Below are 21,838 nucleotides of genomic sequence, written 5' to 3' on the forward strand. Positions count from 1 at the left end.
TCTCCATCTCCAGGTGATGTAGAGATATAACATCATGATAGAACCATCTCCAGGTGATGTAGAGATATAACATCATGGTAGAACCATCTCCAGGTGATGTAGAGATATAACATCATGATAGAACCATCTCCAGGTGATGTAGAGATATAACATCATGATAGAACCATCTCCAGGTGATGTAGAGATATAACATCATGGTAGAACCATCTCCAGGTGATGTAGAGATATAACATCATGATAGAATAACATCATCCATCTCCATCTCCAGGTGATGTAGAGATATAACATCATGATAGAACCATCTCCAGGTGATGTAGAGATATAACATCATGGTAGAACCATCTCCAGGTGATGTAGAGATATAACATCATGATAGAACCATCTCCAGGTGATGTAGAGATATAACATCATGATAGAACCATCTCCAGGTGATGTAGAGATATAACATCATGGTAGAACCATCTCCAGGTGATGTAGAGATATAACATCATGATAGAACCATCTCCATCTCCAGGTGATGTAGAGATATAACATCATCTCCAGGTGATGGTGATGTAGAGATATAACATCATGATAGAACCATCTCCATCTCCAGGTGATGTAGAGATATAACATCATGGTAGATGTACATCATGGTAGAACCTCTCCAGGTGATGTAGAGATATAACATCATGGTAGAACCATCTCCAGGTGATGTAGAGATATAACATCATGATAGAACCATCTCCAGGTGATGTAGAGATATAACATCATGGTAGAACCCTCTCCATCTCCAGGTGATGTAGAGATATAACATCATGATAGAACCATCTCCATCTCCAGGTGATGTAGAGATATAACATCATGATAGAACCATCTCCAGGTGATGTAGAGATATAACATCATGGTAGAACCATCTCCAGGTGATGTAGAGATATAACATCATGATAGAACCATCTCCAGGTGATGTAGAGATATAACATCATGATAGAACCATCTCCATCTGATAGAACCATCTCAGGTGATGTAGAGATATAACATCATGGTAGAACCATCTCCAGGTGATGTAGAGATATAACATCATGATAGAACCATCTCCAGGTGATGTAGAGATATAACATCATGATAGAACCATCTCCATCTCCAGGTGATGTAGAGATATAACATCATGATAGAACCATCTCCAGGTGATGTAGAGATATAACATCATGGTGATCATCCATCTCCAGGTGATGTAGAGATATAACATCATGATAGAACCATCTCCAGGTGATGTAGAGATATAACATCATGGTAGAACCATCTCCAGGTGATGTAGAGATATACCATCATGATAGAACCATCTCCATCTCCAGGTGATGTAGAGATATAACATCATGGTAGAACCATCTCCAGGTGATGTAGAGATATAACATCATGATAGAACCATCTCCAGGTGATGTAGAGATATAACATCATGGTAGAACCATCTCCAGGTGATGTAGAGATATAACATCATGATAGAACCATCTCCAGGTGATGTAGAGATATAACATCATGATAGAACCATCTCCAGGTGATGTAGAGATATAACATCATGGTAGAACCATCTCCAGGTGATGTAGAGATACAACATCATGATAGAACCATCTCCATCTCCAGGTGATGTAGAGATATAACATCATGATAGAACCATCTCCAGGTGATGTAGAGATATAACATCATGGTAGAACCATCTCCAGGTGATGTAGAGATATAACATCATGTAGAGATATAACATCATGATAGAACCATCTCCAGGTGATGTAGAGATATAACATCATGGTAGAACCCTCTCCATCTCCAGGTGATGTAGAGATATAACATCATGATAGAACCATCTCCATCTCCAGGTGATGTAGAGATATAACATCATGATAGAACCATCTCCAGGTGATGTAGAGATATAACATCATGGTAGAACCATCTCCATCTCCAGGTGATGTAGAGATATAACATCATGATAGAACCATCTCCAGGTGATGTAGAGATATAACATCATGGTAGAACCATCTCCAGGTGATGTAGAGATATAACATCATGATAGAACCATCTCCAGGTGATGTAGAGATATAACATCATGATAGAACCATCTCCAGTTGATGTAGAGATATAACATCATGATAGAACCATCTCCATCTCCAGGTGATGTAGAGATATAACATCATGGTAGAACCATCTCCAGGTGATGTAGAGATATAACATCATGATAGAACCATCTCCAGGTGATGTAGAGATATAACATCATGGTAGAATCATCTCCATCTCCAGGTGATGTAGAGATATAACATCATGATAGAACCATCTCCAGGTGATGTAGAGATATAACATCATGGTAGAACCATCTCCATCTCCAGGTGATGTAGAGATATAACATCATGATAGAACCATCTCCAGGTGATGTAGAGATATAACATCATGATAGAACCATCTCCAGGTGATGTAGAGATATAACATCATGGTAGAATCATCTCCATCTCCAGGTGATGTAGAGATATAACATCATGGTAGAACCATCTCCAGGTGATGTAGAGATATAACATCATGGTAGAACCATCTCCAGGTGATGTAGAGATATAACATCATGATAGAACCATCTCCAGGTGATGTAGAGATATAACATCATGGTAGAACCATCTCCAGGTGATGTAGAGATATAACATCATGATAGAACCATCTCCAGGTGATGTAGAGATATAACATCATGTTAGAACCATCTCCAGGTGATGTAGAGATATAACATCATGGTAGAACCATCTCCAGGTGATGTAGAGATATAACATCATGTTAGAACCATCTCCATCTCCAGGTGATGTAGAGATATAACATCATGATAGAACCATCTCCATCTCCAGGTGATGTAGAGATATAACATCATGGTAGAACCATCTCCAGGTGATGTAGAGATATAACATCATGATAGAACCATCTCCAGGTGATGTAGAGATATAACATCATGGTAGAACCATCTCCATCTCCAGGTAATGTAGAGATATAACATCATGATAGAACCATCTCCATCTCCAGGTGATGTAGAGATATAACATCATGATAGAACCATCTCCATCTCCAGGTGATGTAGAGATATAACATCATGGTAGAACCATCTCCAGGTGATGTAGAGATATAACATCATGATAGAACCATCTCCAGGTGATGTAGAGATATAACATCATGGTAGAACCATCTCCATCTCCAGGTAATGTAGAGATATAACATCATGATAGAACCATCTCCATCTCCAGGTGATGTAGAGATATAACATCATGATAGAACCATCTCCATCTCCAGGTGATGTAGAGATATAACATCATGGTAGAACCCTCTCCAGGTGATGTAGAGATATAACATCATGATAGAACCATCTCCATCTCCAGGTGATGTAGAGATATAACATCATGGTAGAACCATCTCCATCTCCAGGTGATGTAGAGATATAACATCATGATAGAACCATCTCCATCTCCAGGTGATGTAGAGATATAACATCATGATAGAACCCTCTCCAGGTGATGTAGAGATATAACATCATGGTAGAACCATCTCCAGGTGATGTAGAGATATAACATCATGATAGAACCATCTCCATCTCCAGGTGATGTAGAGATATAACATCATGATAGAACCATCTCCAGGTGATGTAGAGGTATAACATCATGATAGAACCATCTCCAGGTGATGTAGAGATATAACATCATGATAGAACCATCTCCAGGTGATGTAGAGGTATAACATCATGATAGAACCATCTCCAGGTGATGTAGAGATATAACATCATGATAGAACCATCTCCAGGTGATGTAGAGATATAACATCATGATAGAACCATCTCCATCTCCAGGTGATGTAGAGATATAACATCATGGTAGAACCCTCTCCATCTCCAGGTGATGTAGAGATATACCATCATGATAGAACCATCTCCAGGCTCCAGGCCTTTTACACTAGATTAAAAGGGAGGCTGTTGTTTCTTGACTCCAACTGTGAGAAGTAGGTTAATGTGAGTTGAACTGGGAAGACATGGGCTTGGCAGAGGAACACACACACACATAAACACAATCTTGAATTACAGATTTTAAAAAAAATGTATTTTATAAACCCTACATTGTATTTCATGTGTTGAGATTAGTTTACTTAAATAGAGTTTATAATGAAAGGAAATAAATGGTTTCCTTTGTGCTTTCAGTCCAGTGAGATGATTTGATAGATGCTATCTGATACCTATCTTGTTATAGATATCTACATATCAACAAAGAGATTCCGTTCCAACTGAGAAATTTAACCGTTATTACCAGTGCAATTAACTCTATTGTGTCTGTGATTGCTGCTAATTACCAGATGAATTCTTTTGTTTTACCTGCCTCTTGATTCTAGTTCATCTTGTCGTCTGTATTTGTTTAACAATGTGGCATGGTTTTAACAATACATGTTGGAACATCATTAGCATTGAAATTGTTCAAGAAATGCATTTTGAATCATTTGTTGATGAACAATTTGTTAAACACGAAATTAGATATTTTATTTATTTAGATAATTGCATGTTAAGGGGTTTACAGTATCAACGATTGATCGTCTTGTATCAAACACGAGCGTGTTCCCAAGCATTTTGGGGATAAAATTAACAATTATTTTCTCAATTGTTAACAAAATAAGGGGGGTATAAACATGAATATTCACAACACAATTAACAATTCAAACACGAAAACAATCCTTGGAAAAAAAATCATAATATCAACACCAAAACAGGAACAAAAAGTCAACCTTGGAGAAAAGATGAACTTGTGATTGGTCCTTTGCTTCTATGAAAAGAAAATCTATGAATCTTATCAAAAGATCCAAAATCTGTAAAACTGAAGACCTACTCTGTCAACCTCTTAACTAACCCGTAACGTTAGTTAGTTTCACATCAACCCTGTACAGTTCTACATTCTACATTAGCTCCAGCCCTGCTTCCTATCTGAACCTCTACATTGAGGTTGTAATAGCTCCAGCCCTGCTTCCTATCTGAACCTCTACATTGAGGTTGTAATAGCTCCAGCCCTGCTTCCTATCTGAACCTCTACATTGAGGTTGTAATAGCTCCAGCCCTGCTTCCTATCTGAACCTCTACATTGAGGTTGTAATAGCTCCAGCCCTGCTTCCAATCTGAACCTCTACATTGAGGTTATAATAGTTACAGCCCTGCTTCCTATCTGAACCTCTACATTGAGGTTGTAATAGCTCCAGCCCTGCTTCCTATCTGAACCTCTACATTGAGGTTGTAATAGCTCCAGCCCTGCTTCCTATCTGAACCTCTACATTGAGGTTGTAATAGTTACAGCCCTGCTTCCTATCTGAACCTCTACATTGAGGTTGTAATGGCTACAGCCCTGCATCCTTTTGTCAGCAATTTATGTTATTCTTCAATAACATAAACTCCAAAGCAAATCGGGGGAAGAAAAATAGGTTTATTTGAGAAGGACAAATCCAGATGTTATACTGGGAGGTAGATGTTCAGTCTCCCCTGTCCTCAGCTTTTCTCAACTGAACAAAGGAACAGGATGCCACTTATACCCCCCCCCCCCCACCTTAGCCTGGGTTTGACCAATCAGAAATCCTTGCAGTACCACTGGGTCAATGGCCAAATAACAAGTATCCTGCTCCAGACTCAATGTACAGAACGTAGGACACGTAGCTCTGAGTTCAGGACTGACATTCCACATTCTAAACAGCTGTTGAACTGAGAACCCTACTCCTATTTACAATATGTCATTAACCATTTAGTATTCTAGTTTTTAGTCCTCTCATCCTCTGCATTGTGTATTTATCTACAAAATATTCTTAAACTTCTTTTCACCTCAACATTGAGGTTGTTGTGGCTACAGCCCTACTTCCTTCCTAAACCGTGTTACCCTTTGACCTGTGTTTGGGCTGTGTTCCAGAGCCATTTCTCCCTGCATTAGCCTCATCAGGGACTTAATATGTGCCACCCCATGGGGGGAACCGCCCTGGCACGTGCCCCGCCATGCAGCACAGTGGCAGTCACACACACACACACACACACACACACAGTGTCTCCACCTCACACGTGCCGCATTGTCTTGACAGCTCACTCCAATTACGGGGCCTCCCTGTCCTGTCACATGTACCGCGGCGCCTCTTCCCTCAGCTCAGATTGCATGTGACCCTCATCCAGCACCACTGGAGGAACGCTGGCTCTCTGTTGGAGGGAACAAGGAATGGGCTCACACACACGCACTTGTGAGCACCCATAGGCTCACAGATACACACAAGTGTATAGGCATACACATACACACACTCACTCCCTTTCTCTCTCTCTCTCTTTCTCTGTCTCTTTCTCTCTCTCTCTCTCTCTCTCTCTCTCTCTCTCTCTCTCTCTCTCTCTCTCTCTCTCTCTCTCTCTCTCTCTCTCTCTCTTTCTCTTTCTCTGTCTCTCTCTCTCTCTTTCTCTTTCTCTTTCTCTGTCTCTCTCTCTTTCTCTCTCTCTCTCTGTCTCTCTTCTCTGTCTCGATCTCTCTCTCACTCTTTCTCTCTCACTCTTTCTCTCTCTCTCTCTCTCTCTCTCTCTCTCTCTCTCTCTCTCTCTCTCTCTCTCTCTCTCTCTCTCTCTGTCTCTCTCACTCTCTCACTACTTTATGTGTTCATTAAATTCACTCACAGTTATACATTTGTGTGGAAACACCCATAGCCGTGGGAAGATGTCCGGGGTGCTGCAATCTTTTTGCGTTAGCTATGGAAACATCATTTGACCCCCAAAACAGATGAGGAAAACATTCCATATGCATGTTTTTATTTTCTTCTTCTTGACATATCAACATTATGCAAATCAGCTGGGTCTTGCTGGTGGTTGGGGGGTTGGTGTTCGGGGTTACACTGGAAGGCTTTATGTCAGCGTATGTTTTTGGTGTATCTTTCAGTCTCTGGGTCTGTGTAGGGTGGGGGGGGGGGATTAAAACAGTACAGATGAGCCTACTGGGCCTGTCTGTGTGTGTTGAATGTTCGTCTGCAGGGTCAGGACAAAGGAAAGGGGAATGTCATCCTGATAGGAAGTACGGAGACTGTTTAGTTCACTCTGTCTATGACCAGGGTTTTCCTAAACGTTTTCATGCAAGGTAGCATTATACCCATGTCTTGGGAATCTGATCACGCCTCATGTTTTCCCTTACCAACTGCTTATTGAACCCATCACAAGCAGCTTGGTCACGTTCTCTGTAGTGCTAGATTAAAACGAGTTACATAGTAATGCTGTACAAGTCAAAGTTGTAGTAGTAGTGTGCGTGATTCAGATCTCTGTATTTGAACACCACGTTCACGGTCACACAGTTACAAGCAGAGCCAGTTTCCTAACTGAGAGATGGGTTGGGAATCAATCCCTGTTGTTTCGTGAATTTGGCATGTATTCTTTTATTCTTCCTACACTCCAGTGTGTCGCTAGTCGCTAGCTACCCAAGGACCAATCCCATCATCCCAGCTCCATCTGATCCTCTTGGTATGCTTCCAGTTAGACCCCACCCCCCCCACCACTTCTCCACTCCTCCCCTTCTCCTATGATTATTTCATCATTCTAAATTCTTAATGCTGGGGTGCCGTGGATTGGAATTAAAATTAGTAGAGCTGGGAACCGGCTTGGGTTAGACTGGGTGTAGAGACATACATAACCACTAGAGCTATTTGGCCGAGGCGTGGCGTGGCTCAGTCCCGGTGCCTCAGTTGGCTTCCTCTCTTCCATTCGTACCATCTGTGCCTTTCTGCTACCCAGAGCTCTTAGCTGGCAATGATGTGCACTTTACTTTGACTGACTTAAAACCAGGGAAGAGGGGAGGGGGGGGGAGACGGCGAGCAGGCGGGATGGGAGACATGGTGGGGCAGGAAACAGCTGGAGGAAGCTGCTGTGGCTCTATACAACGTACGCTTCTGTAGGCTTCATGAGAATTAAGTTTAACGCTGGTCCTCGGACCGACAATCAGGCAGCGCTGGTCCTCGGACCGACAATCAGGCAGCGCTGTTCCTCGGACCGACAAACAGGCAGCGCTGGTCCTCGGACCGACAAACAGGCAGCGCTGTTCCTCGGACCGACAAACAGGCAGCGCTGGTCCTCGGACCGACAAACAGGCAGCGCTGTTCCTCGGACCGACAAACAGGCAGCGCTGTTCCTCGGACCGACAAACAGGCAGCGCTGTTCCCGACAAACAGGCAGCGCTGTTCCTCGGACCGACAAACAGGCAGCGCTGTTCCTCGGACCGACAAACAGGCAGCGCTGTTCCTCGGACCGACAAACAGGCAGCGCTGTTCCTCGGACCGACAATCAGGCAGCGCTGTTCCTCGGACCGACAATCAGGCAGCGCTGTTCCTCGACCCGACAATCAGGAAGCGCTGTTCCTCGGACCGACAATCAGGCAGCGCTGTTCCTCGGACCGACAATCAGGCAGCGCTGTTCCTCGGACCGACAATCAGGCAGCGCTGTTCCTCGGACCGACAAACAGGCAGCGCTGTTTGTTGGATGTTGGGAGGCATTCTGTTCCTTTTTAGCGGCAATGTTCCTCGACCCGACAATCAGGAAGCAAACAAAAGGCAGCGCTGTTCCTCGGACCGACCAGGCAGCGCCTGTTCCTCGACAAAATCAATCACGACAAACAGGCAGCGCTGTTCCTCGGACCGACAAACAGGCAGCGCTGTTGACAATCAGGAAGCACTGTTCCTCGGACCGACAATCCAGCGCTGTTCCTCGGACCGACAATGTTCACCGACAATCAGGCAGCGCTGTTCCTCGGACCGACAATCAGGCAGCGCTGTTCCTCGGACCGACAATCAGGGGCTGTTCCTCGGACCGACAATCAGGCAGCGCTTTCAACCGACAAACAGGCAGCGCTGTTCCTCGGACCGACAAACAGGCAGCCGTCCTTACCCGACAATCAGGAAGCACTGTTCCTCGGACCGACAATCAGCAGCGCTGTTCTGGACCGAAATCAGGACACGATCTGTTCCTCGGACCTGAAATCAGGCAGCGCTGTTCCTCGGACCGACAAACAGGCAGCGCTGTTTGTTGGATGTTGGGATGGCATTCGTTTTTTTTAGCGGTAAATCTTGTATGCGCGAACAAACAAAATGAGTGTCTGACCTCATAGCCTTTTGGACAAACAATCACGGAAATAAAGTTTGAAATCTGATGGGGCAAGATGACCCCGGACATTAATGTCATCGTGCTGAGTCATCTGGCCAATCATGTGCCTGTTTGTAACCTTTATATGGGGCTTTTTTCAATCCAATGGTCCCCTTTTTTCTTTTTTTATGTCAGACCGTCCTTAGACAATTGCGGAGACATGCTCTTTTCTGGATAAGGCCTAAAATACAGGACACGATCTTGCTATGTCCTGAAACCAAAGGCCCAGTGCCGTCCAAAAACGTGATTTTCCCGAGTTTCATATATAATACACACTATGAGGTTGGAATAATCTGCACCATCTTTAAATCAATGCTCACATCTTCTAACATCTAATGTGTGTGTCCCAAATGGCGCCCTTTTTCAATACAGGCCCTGGTCAAAAGTAGTGCACTATAAATGAAGTAGGGTTCAATTTGGTACTCAGACAATGTCTTAATCAATGCTCAGATCTAACGCTAGCATTCCTCCACTGTACGTGTCGATCTCTTAGGAAGCTGTACTGATATCTCACAGCTGCCTTTCACTAGACAGGATTCCCAATTTGATTAGGGAGCTGTACTGATATCTCACAGCTGCCTTTGACTAGACAGGATTCCCAATTTGATTAGGGAGCTGAACTGATATCTCACAGCTGCCTTTGACTAGACAGGATTCCCAATTTGATTAAGAAGCTGTACTGATATCTCACAGCTGCCTTTGACTAGACAGGATTCCCAATTTGATTTGGGAGCTGAACTGATATCTCACAGCTGCCTTTCACTAGACAGGATTCCCAATTTGATTAGGGAGCTGTAATGATATCTCACAGCTGCCTTTGACTAGACAGGATTCCCAATTTGATTAGGGAGCTGAACTGATACCTCACAGCTGCCTTTGACTAGACAGGATTCCCAATTTGATTAGGGAGCTGTACTGATATCTCACAGCTGCCTTTGACTAGACAGGATTCCCAATTTGATTAGGGAGCTGTACTGATATCTCACAGCTGCCTTTGACTAGACAGGATTCCCACTTTGATTAGGGAGCTGAACTGATATCTCACAGCTGCCTTTGACTAGACAGGATTCCCAATTTGATTAAGAAGCTGTACTGATACCTCACAGCTGCCTTTGACTAGACAGGATTCCCAATTTGATTAAGAAGCTGTACTGATATCTCACAGCTGCCTTTGACTAGACAGGATTCCCAATTTGATTAAGAAGCTGTACTGATATCTCACAGCTGCCTTTGACTAGACAGGATTCCCAATTTGATTAAGAAGCTGTACTGATATCTCACAGCTGCCTTTGACTAGACAGGATTCCCAATTTGATTAGGGAGCTGAACTGATATCTCACAGCTGCCTTTGACTAGACAGGATTCCCAATTTGATTAGGGAGCTGAACTGATATCTCACAGCTGCCTTTGACTAGACAGGATTCCCAATTTGATTAAGAAGCTGTACTGATATCTCACAGCTGCCTTTGACTAGACAGGATTCCCAATTTGATTAGGGAGCTGAACTGATATCTCACAGCTGCCTTTGACTAGACAGGATTCCCAATTTGATTTGGGAGCTGAACTGATATCTCACAGCTGCCTTTGACTAGACAGGATTCCCAATTTGATTAGGGAGCTGAACTGATATCTCACAGCTGCCTTTGACTAGACAGGATTCCCAATTTGATTAGGGAGCTGAACTGATATCTCACAGCTGCCTTTGACTAGACAGGATTCCCAATTTGATTAGGGAGCTGAACTGATATCTCACAGCTGCCTTTGACTAGACAGGATTCCCAATTTGATTAGGGAGCTGAACTGATATCTCACAGCTGCCTTTGACTAGACAGGATTCCCAATTTGATTAGGGAGCTGAAGTGATATCTCACAGCTGCCTTTGACTAGACAGGATTCCCAGTTTGATTAGGTTGAAAAACGAAGATGTAAAAATGGAGCTGCAGTTCTACCCTAATGTCCATTGGGGCTTTCTACCCTATTGTCCGTTGGGGCTTTCTACCCTATTGTCCTTTGGGGCTTTCTACCCTATTGTCCGTTGGGGCTTTCTACCCTAATGTCCGTTGGGGCTTTCTACCCTATTGTCCTTTGGGGCCTTCTACCCTAATGTCCGTTGGGGCTTTCTACCCTATTGTCCGTTGGGGCTTTCTACCCTATTGTCCGTTGGGGCTTTCTACCCTAATGTCCGTTGGGGCTTTCTACCCTATTGTCCTTTGGGGCCTTCTACCCTAATGTCCGTTGGGGCTTTCTACCCTATTGTCCTTTGGGGCTTTCTACCCTAATGTCCTTTGGGGCTTTCTGCCCTATTGTCCGTTGGGGCTTTCTACCCTAATGTCCGTTGGGGCTTTCTACCCTATTGTCCTTTGGGGCTTTCTACCCTAATGTCCGTTGGGGCTTTCTACCCTAATGTCCGTTGGGGCTTTCTACCCTAATGTCCTTTGGGGCTTTCTACCCTAATGTCCGTTGGGGCTTTCTACCCTAATGTCCGTTGGGGCTTTCTACCCTAATGTCCGTTGGGGCTTTCTACCCTAATGTCCGTTGGGGTTTTCTACCCTAATGTCCGTTGGGGCTTTCTACCCTAATGTCCTTTGGGGCTTTCTACCCTAATGTCCGTTGGGGCTTTCTACCCTAATGTCCGTTGGGGCTTTCTACCCTAATGTCCGTTGGGGCTTTCTACCCTAATGTCCGTTGGGGCTTTCTACCCTAATGTCCTTTGGGGCTTTCTACCTTAATGTCCGTTGGGGCTTTCTACCCTAATGTCCTTTGGGGCTTTCTACCGTATTGTCCTTTGGGGCTTTCTACCGTATTGTCCTTTGGGGCTTTCTACCCTAATGTCCGTTGGGGCTTTCTACCCTAATGTCCGTTGGGGCTTTCTACCCTAATGTCCGTTGGGGCTTTCTACCCTAATGTCCTTTGGGGCTTTCTACCGTATTGTCCTTTGGGGCTTTCTACCGTATTGTCCTTTGGGGCTTTCTACCCTAATGTCCGTTGGGGCTTTCTATCCCCTAATTTCCTTTGGGGCTTTGTACCCTATTGTCCTATGGGGCTTTCTATCCCAGTGTCCTTTGGGGCTTTCTACCGTATTGTCCTTTGGGGCTTTCTACCGTATTGTCCTTTGGGGCTTTCTACCGTATTGTCCTTTGGGGCTTTCTACCGTATTGTCCTTTGGGGCTTTCTACCGTATTGTCCTTTGGGGCTTTCTACCGTATTGTCCTTTGGGGCTTTCTACCGTATTGTCCTTTGGGGCTTTCTACCGTATTGTCCTTTGGGCTTTCTATCCCAGTGTCCTTTGGGGCTTTCTACCGTATTGTCCTTTGGTGCTTTCTACCGTATTGTCCTTTGGGGCTTTCTATCCCAGTGTCCTTTGGGGCTTTCTACCGTATTGTCCTTTGGGGCATTCTACCCTAATGTCCTTTGGGGCTTTCTACCCTAATGTCCTTTGGAGCTTTCTACCGTATTCTCCTTTGGGGCTTTCTACCGTATTGTCCTTTGGGGCTTTCTACCCTAATGTCCTTTGGGGCTTTCTACCGTATTGTCCTTTGGGGCTTTCTACCGTATTGTCCTTTGGGGCATTCTACCCTAATGTCCTTTGGGGCTTTCTACCCTAATGTCCTTTGGGGCTTTCTACCGTATTCTCCTTTGGGGCTTTCTACCGTATTGTCCTTTGGGGCTTTCTACCCTAATGTCCTTTGGGGCTTTCTACCGTATTGTCCTTTGGGGCTTTCCAGATATCTGTTATCTGGTAACACTCTCCTGTTGGTGGTGGAGACCCTGATGTTTACTTACCTCCATGTACCTAGTGCTTGTATACGAGGCAAAATGGCGTGATCGTCAGTGAGCTTAATGTTGTTGGCTGTAGCCCTGGTGGCTCTAATTTCCCTACAGGACAGATGGCAGTGCTATGTGTGTGTGTAGTGTGTACGTGCGTGTGTGTTTCGGTGTGTGTGTGTGCGCCGGCGAGGCACTGTGTGGACCGATGAGGGCCTTGAGTGTGGACGGGAGGGAGTGTTGCTCAATCTCTGGCACTGCTGCCATTCCCTTGCAGCTGCGCTTTTCCACCAGCCTCCCTCCGTTTTCAACTTCTTCATTTGTTCAATATGTAGCTAGTCGATAGGGGATAAAGCAAGAACAAATGCCTGATGTGTGACTCCACTGATAGACAGGGACATTGAAATGTGTCCATTGTAGAGGTATTGCAAGTGTTTTGCAGAGAAAGAATAACTGTTCATTTAATATGAGGGTTTTGGATAGGGGAAGAAGTTTAACTGTATAATTGTTCTTTAATTATTATATTTAAGTTTCAGCCACTCATTTAATTGAGTCTTGTAACTTCATAGATATAAGTGGTGGCTAAAAGCCAAAGGACACATTGTAGCTTTTACAGTCTCTCATTTCCTTCCAAACAAATATTTTACAGTCCGTAATTATTGTTTACTATATCAAATTTCAAATAAAACATTTTATGCAAGTTATATTGAGACATTTTATTAAAACATAAGAACCACAAAAGGTTGTAGTTCCAATGGTCCATGTTATAAACTCCCTCAGCAGTGTTCTTGCCAGGGATTTCCTATTACGGATGCACCTTGTTTTATTGGTCTCAGTCCCTCATGCAGAAACTGTAGAAACTGGACAGGGTAAGACAGATCCTTGTAGTGTTGTTGGGGGAATCAAGCTGTTCAGAGAGAGATGAGATACAAAATCACTCACAAACATGGACTTCTGGAGCCTTGCCCAAGAACCAGCCCAAACTCTGATCGACAAACATGTTCTTGTTTTCCGAAGTCTGGCTGCAGACCTCTGTAGCTCCAGACAACATGGTGGAGCAGAGACTCCAAATCGTCTACCAAGATGGTTTGACATCGCCAGGCCAAAGCTATGGGCAGATAAGCCAAGAGGTGTACATACACACAGGGTGACATGTTGTCAGGTCAAATATTTGGAGATTTGTTGCCAAACAACATCTGTTTCGTCCACTAGGAATACTTAAACACAGCACTTGTTTTAGAACATCTTGGGAATACTGCAGATTGTGAAAACCTAGCTTAAACTCTCTCGAATGGCATCTGCCTCTTGGTCATTGTAGGAAGGCGAGATTTCAAAATGAATAATGGTGAAGAATGACTGAGAAGTGAGTAATTTTGGCAGCGTCTTTCTCCACATTTGGTGCTGTCCAAATGACATGCATTGTCTGATGCAAGGGTGTGTTCAAAACAACACCGTTGATACATTGCCTCAATCAGGCTTTCTTTCCAACTCTGTGGTTCATACTGCCTTTTCATTGTATAGATAAATTGCCTCAATCAGGCTTCCTTTCCCACACTGTGGTTCACACTGCCTACATGACAGAACACTTCATATCATAAAACTGTAAAAGTCTCTCAAACCTGTAAATACCATTTTCTATTGTACAGTATTTCTACATGAACACAACCATATTGTATTGCATTGCGAAGTGCAGTCGGATACGCTATGCTAACGTCTCCATCTCTGAAGTGTAGACAGTTAACTTCTCAATATCTCCCAATGTGTTTCATTCCGAACCTAATGGAGGGGTTTTTATTTGGTACCTATTTATCACCAGACAGTAGCTTACAGCTCTCTCTCTCTCTCTACTTCTCTCGCTCTCCTACTACAAGGAGAGAGAAAACACCCCCTGCCTGTACCCCTTTGTCTCTTCACTTCTCAACCTCCCCACCTCTGACATCTACTCATCTGTCCTTCCTTCATCCAGTCAGTCGTCCATCCATCCGTCTGATTAAATTCCTCTGACATCCCATGCTGACATGTAGACTTTTCTATTGTTCCCGCTCTCTGTAGTCTGGCGAGCGACACACACACAGGTGGGCAGTGCCCATCACCATCCCTCCCTGTGTGTGTGTGTGTGTGTGTGTGTGTGTGTGTGTGTGTGTGTGTGTGTGTGTGTGTGTGTGTGTGTGTGTGTGTGTGTGTGTGTGTGTGTGTGTGTGTGTGTGTGTGTGTGTGTGTGTGTGTGTGTGCGTGTGTGCACGCGCGTGCGTGTGTGTGTGTGCCTCTGAAACCTGGCCCAGTTACAGTAGATTACACACTGCCAAGTCAGAGCTCAATGGACCGTGAACATGATCAGGGGAGCTGGAATGCAGGCCCAGTTAGCCAGCTCCAGTTGGCCAGCTCCAGTTGGCCAGCTCCAGCACTATCCTCCAACCCCAATTAGCCAGCACTATCCTCCAACCCCAGTTAGCCAGCTCCAGTACTATCCTCCAGCCCCAGTTAGCCAGCTCCAGTACTATCCTCCAGCCCCAGTTAGCCAGCTCCAGTACTATCCTCCAGCCCCAGTTAGCCAGCTCCAGTACTATCCTCCAGCCCCAGTTAGCCAGCTCCAGTACTATCCTCCAGCCCCAGGTAGCCAGCTCCAGTACTATCCTCCAGCCCCAGTTAGCCAGCTCCAGTACTATCCTCCAGCCCCAGTTAGCCAGCTCCAGGCCCTCCAGAGCCCCAGCCCCCAGACATAATGCTCCTGCTGGGAAGCAGCTTTTTCAAAGTCCCCCTCTCGTTTTAAACCCCAGAAAATCCAGTGAACTTAGCTGCTCTGGTGTCTGCGGCCAAAACAGCATCTGATGTGCCTTATTTGTTGACTGTGTGAGATTAGGCACAGAGGGTCGACGCAAAGTCCACACTATGCGTGCATACACACACACACACAAACACACACACTATTTCAAGAGAGGAAAACAAGAATTCTCTCTTTTGTCCAAAGCCCAGTTCTAGTCCAAACAAATTTTAGCAAGCACAAGCCGTGTGTGGAACCGCTAACTGTTGTGGCTGCCCCCCCGCAACATTGACCCATTTCAACAACCACCATGTCTGTTGGACTCACCAGTGGAGGAGTACTACAATGGTCTCTGATCTTTGATCAGATTTGGATGCAGTTTTTGGATGCTCACATCATCTCAGCCATTGCATTGGCATCCACACGGTTAGTGCATCCAATATGTCAGGGTTGTGCTTTTGTCTCTGTGAGTGTGTGAGTGTGTGTGTGTGGGGAGGGGTTGCGAGAGGGAGGGAGGGAGAGGGAGAGAAAACTAATGGAAGGGAGAGAGAGAGAGAGGGTGAGGGACGGAGGGAGGGCAGGGCAGTGTCAGGGTTGTGCTTCAGTCTCTTGGTGTGGGAGAGTGGCAGTGATGGTGGCAGGTTGGGGAGGGGACGAGTGTTCTTGGCTTGGCCGCTGTCTGTATATTAGTTGTACTAGGGCTCCCTCTTGGTGCCAGTGAGAGCTGGAGCTATACCACAGCACTGTTTCCCCTGCCAGCAGTAAGGCTGGCTGAGACAGCTGCTCAACTGGGCCTCCTGTGGTCCACAACAGGATTGGGGTCAATTCCAATTTTATTTAACCTTTATTTTTATCAGGAAGTCATACAGGGAGTCATTCAGAACAACTGAAATGACAGAAATGCACACGTCAAAACATAAATACAGAAAGGAAACGCTGTCTTAAAAAAACTCATTCTTCATTAAAAAGGTTCTCAATCAGCTTTCTGAATTGCCCTAGAGAGGCACCAGAATATCCTAGAGAGCCACCAGAACATCATAGAGAGGCACCAGAACATCCTAGAGAGGCACCAGAACATCATAGAGAGGCACCAGAACATCCTAGAGAGGCACCAGAACATCCTAGAGAGGCACCAGAACATCATAGAGAGCCACCAGAACATCATAGAGAGGCACCAGAACATCCTAGAGAGGCACCAGAACATCCTAGAGAGGCACCAGAACCTCCTAAAGAGGCACCAGAACATCCTAGAGGCACCAGAACATCCTAGAGAGGCACCAGAACATCCTAGAGAGGCACCAGAACATCACTTTTAAGAATATTTTGAAGATTGTTCAACAAATAAGGTGCAAGAAAACAGAAAGCTGATTTAGTACCCTGAAATTACAATTCTACTGTTGAACATCTATCTATTAAAAATATATTTTCAAAGAATAGAAGTTATTATTTCAAACTATTTCAATTCAAATCACTGAGTGACTTTAATTAGAATTGACCCCAGCCCCCATGTTACCCCATGTTGCCTTATACAGGACCCTGGTGAGTGGGATGAGACCACCGTCGTCAGGGGTCTACATTGAGATGTTGTAGTAGTGGTGGCCATGTTGGTGGCATGTGCTGTAAAGCATTAACACTATAGTAGTAAATAGAGGAAGAGTTGTGAGAGTGAGTCCTCATGTTGTGCATTAATGCATATTGTTACAACAGTTTTGCAATGTGGAACAAGATGTTATTGACTTGTACAGTACACTATCTATCACTTGAATATTTGACATAGGCAATAGCATAAGTAATTATTCTAAACATATATATCAATGTAAAAAAATATATAATTTGTAATGTTACTGATAGGTGAAATTATAAAAGTTTCCAGTGAATTTGATCTAGTACGTTTTAACATTTTATATATATATATATATATTAAAAAATATATACAATTAAAGACATTATATATATATATATATATACTAACATTTTAAAAATATAAAAATTCAGTTTCTGATGAAAGTCTTTAATTGTATATATTTTTTTATTTGTAGCAGAAAAATCTACAAATGTGTTGTAGACCTGGAAATGTATCAACATATTAAATATTTAACTGTGTTGCTATGCTACAGTAATTATATTTACTTTAAAAGTATTTAACCGTGTTGCTATGCTACAGTAATTAGATTTACTTTAAAAGTATTTAACCGTGTTGCTATGCTTACAGTAATTATATTTACTTTAAAAGTATTTAACCGTGTTGCTATGCTTACAGTAATTAGATTTACTTTTAAAGTATTTAACTGTGCTGATATGTTACAGTAATTAGATTTACTTTTAAAGTATTTAACTGTGTTGCTATGCTACAGTAATTAGATTTACTTTTAAAGTATTTAACTGTGTTGCTATGCTTACAGTAATTAGATTTACTTTAAAAGTATTTAACTGTGTTGCTATGCTTACAGTAATTAGATTTACTTTTAAAGTATTTAACCGTGTTGCTATGCTTACAGTAATTAGATTTACTTTTAAAGTATTTAACTGTGTTGCTATGCTACAGTAATTATATTTACTTTTAAAGTATTTAACTGTGTTGCTATGTTACAGTAATTAGATTTACTTTTAAAGTATTTGCCATTTTGGGGGAAAATATTACAATTTAATTTAGAATGATATTAACTGAAACAAATATTACAATGATTTAATTTATAAAGAACTTTTTTTCAATAGCGATGGTATTATGTATTTTTTGGAGGGATGATATTGATCCAAGACTAATACGATGTATGTGTTTCTCTTTTCAGGGGAGGTGTATTAATTTCAACCGAGTGCAGAACCGTTAGAAGACGAACACAAAGACGAACGTCTTCAACATTCAAATATGTGTCTTGAAGACCTAATATCCAAGAAGACTAGAAGTATCCAAAACCACTATTCATTTGCTTGTCTCAGTATCGTGCTCAAGGTGGAATCTCTTTCTCCATGATGTCTCCTGTCGTTTCCAAAAGCAGCTTACTCATCAGAACATGTTCCTATTTCCGTCCTTCCATAACAGGGATATAACTTTATAATTTAAACTTCACAAGAGGCCAAAGCCAATAAACAGCGAGGCACAAAACGCGGCGGATCGGATCTGGTTAGCTTTTTTTGTGCTCACTAAAGGCTTAACATATTCTGACCATATTGCGCCTTCTGTGGAAAACCTCATTTCATGGACACAGACGGAAGCTATCTTAAAAAAAGCAACATGCAGAGCGGGTGAGGCTGTGCCGTTAGCATGGCAGTAACTCCCAGAGGGCCTCGACACACAGTGCACAAGTCCATCGCCTCTTGGCAACATCTCGTCACAAATCCTCTCCAACTCCTCTCCCTCCACTATCGTTTGAAAGATGCCCGGCGGGACCCCCTTTGACTGGAGATCCTGTCATTTTAACACTGAGAAGTGCACACGCATGACAAACTGTGGACAGCCAGGACGCCCTAAGGAATTGGAAGCAGTAGCTAAGACATTGCCCTTTAGTTTTGTGAAGACACCTTTCTTTCATTATGCACTGGGGACAAGGGGAGTTACTAGAGCGTTATCCCACCGCGGGCCGGGCCAGGACAGGACAGCCCCTCTGACCAGACCACCACAACTCTCCACTCTGACTACTTCTGAGGGATGGACGCCTGAAGCCCCCGGCATGGTGCTTGGCTGTGTTTCCCCAATGTTTTGATGCAATCTGCTGTATGCTCACTAAGGCGTACAACATCACAACCCATAAACCTGCCAGTCAGTCAGTTGAAGAGTTTTTTAAGATATAGATACAGCTGTCTCCCACTTCAATGCTACCCGTCCCCCTCTGTCTCCAATTCTCCAAGGGCCTCCCTGCCTCTCTCCAGTCTCAGCCCTTTAGCTTCCACAGCAGAATATCAAAGTTTAATTAAAATAATTAAAGAGAACAGCGAGCAGCAGCCTGTGAAGATTTGATCGTCTTTTTTTTTTTTTTTTTTTTTTTTTAGCCCTTTTGACATTGAATGACCTATAACTGTATGTATTTGGAGAGAAAGAGGCCATCCCATCCTGTCTCCTTGGCGACGGTTTGGTGCACCCTGGCTGTCCGAAACCCAAACGCAAAACCAAGGCAACGGATGCGACGGACGGATAAGTATTGTTCATTTGCAGAAATTATGTTACCAAGCCTCGCACGTGTCGACCCTACCTCCAAAAATCTGTAGTATATATGTATATATTTATATATATTTGTTGTAGATTTCTCAAGAGCGCTGTCATGACACCAATCCCAAAATGATGTCAGCGAGAGAGGAGCATTGTGGGGGAGGAAAGGCAGCAGCTGAATAGAAAAGGCTCCAACGATCCAGTCACTTTGGATACGGTACTTCAGATGCAAAATGGATATTCGAGTCGAAACCTGACAAAGCGCGCCCGGTTTTGATGGGAACCGGTATAGACAATGACCAGTGGCTGGGTCAGTGGGATGTCTCTGTGCAACCAGGGAAGCTTATCAAATGACACTAAAAATAAGTTCAACAACCATCAAGTTTCAGGGGGAATGGGCCAGGATTTTCACATTTGGTGGGCATGCGTGTGCACGAGACGGGTTGGGCGTGCACAACGTGGTCTCTGACTTAATTATTCCTTTGTTTTGTTATCTGGGTGGACAGGAATGACACTGACGGTCAGATACAATCCTTAGGGAATATTATCGTGATATTATTTTTCATACACATTTTAGTCTCTCGTCTAATCTTCTGCAGAACATTTTAGTAAGATAATCAGCTTCGTTTAGATGAACTGTAGAAGAGCATATGTAACGGTTCTTTTGTATATTTTCTTGTTATTTTCCATCTGAGAGCACAGAGCTGCTATTAACCCATACTAGTTAGTTATTTACATAGCAGGCCAAACACAGCTCTCCATCCTAACAACGCTTCACATTGGCTTCAGGTTCCCTCTCTTTCTTTCCCCTGTGCCATCTCCAAATGCTCCACGGCGAGAACACATTTTATACTCTTTATAAATAAAACATATTTATAGTATTGATATTTTAATATGACAGTGCCCTTTGCCAAATATGCCTCTCCTTAATTAACAATATATGTATTTGTAATTTTTGTTGCACTTTCTCGTTTTATTGTTGTGCAATTCAATTGTGAGATGCCCAAAATTCTTTTTTTCCAGCATAAGCTAAAAGTTGGTTTGAATATCGTAATTTTAGTATAAACATTTTAAAACCCAATTATATCATAGTTTTTAATTTCACATATGGAAGGCTGTAAATGATGCATATTTTTTTAAATTGACATTTTTAGAAAACAAACAGCTAATAAAAATGCAAATGTTAAAGAGTAAGACTGTGTATTTTGATATAATTTATATCATGATGTTTAATAATTACATTTTGCGATTTTAAAATCACCTCTGGTAGTCGTACCAGAATAATTTAAGTAGTCAATAATAAGCACATTATTCAATGCAATCATGCAGTATTTTTCATTATTTTCCAAAATATTAAAATGATGTTTATTTGTGGTTTAATTGAAGATTGTCTGTCCTCATGTCTGAGTTTCATGGATTATCATAGCACTTCAGGACAGGGCTGTACTACGGGCTTTAGATGCTGTACATACCAAGGAAAACAACTGTTCTCCAAACAGGTTTTAGTTGTCGTCTCTGTGCTATATTCATTCATGGGTTGCATATGTTATGTACACTGTATTGGTTTGTTTTGTCGTTTTATACATTAAATATTTTTTTTTAATGTATTTATCACAAATTCCTGACTACAATCACTTTTTTTTTACGTGACTACAATTGCTCATTGTGATGTTGCCGTGATTGTCATGTGTTGAATTCATTATTAAACCTTTAAGCGGAAACTGGAACTCCCATTTTTACTCGTTGTTCCTCTGCTATATAGCGAAGACGTGGCCTGATACTATTTGAGTATGAGGGTGCTAAGGGCTATGTTTAATTGGGTCTGTACAGATTTATACGGGCCGACAGGGAATGTGATTAAATGCTGTATGTGGACAGAGATAGTGGACAGTGACCAGCCTCTCTCCCCTTGTAAAGCTTAACACCAGAGGCACCACACGTACACACACACATACACACATACACACACACACACACACACACGCACAAAATACTCCCAAGGACCACAACG

The 21,838-nt window shown here is 43.1% G+C and overlaps 1 protein-coding gene across 1 annotated transcript in view; it reads left to right on the top strand.

Annotated features, from left to right (window-relative positions):
• Window positions 1-21,554, top strand: part of LOC124036648 (anthrax toxin receptor 2-like) — a 158,304-nt gene extending 136,750 nt beyond the window's left edge. Inside the window, exon 16 of the mRNA XM_046351471.1 lies at window positions 18,473-21,554. Coding sequence (XP_046207427.1) covers window positions 18,473-18,511 — 39 coding nt within the window. The 3' untranslated portion in view covers window positions 18,512-21,554. The remainder of the gene's footprint in view (window positions 1-18,472) is intronic.
• The last annotated feature ends 284 nt before the right edge of the window (window positions 21,555-21,838 follow it).

The sequence above is a fragment of the Oncorhynchus gorbuscha genome, linkage group LG05 (assembly GCF_021184085.1).
Source record: "Oncorhynchus gorbuscha isolate QuinsamMale2020 ecotype Even-year linkage group LG05, OgorEven_v1.0, whole genome shotgun sequence".
Classification (NCBI taxonomy): Eukaryota; Metazoa; Chordata; class Actinopteri; order Salmoniformes; family Salmonidae; genus Oncorhynchus; species Oncorhynchus gorbuscha.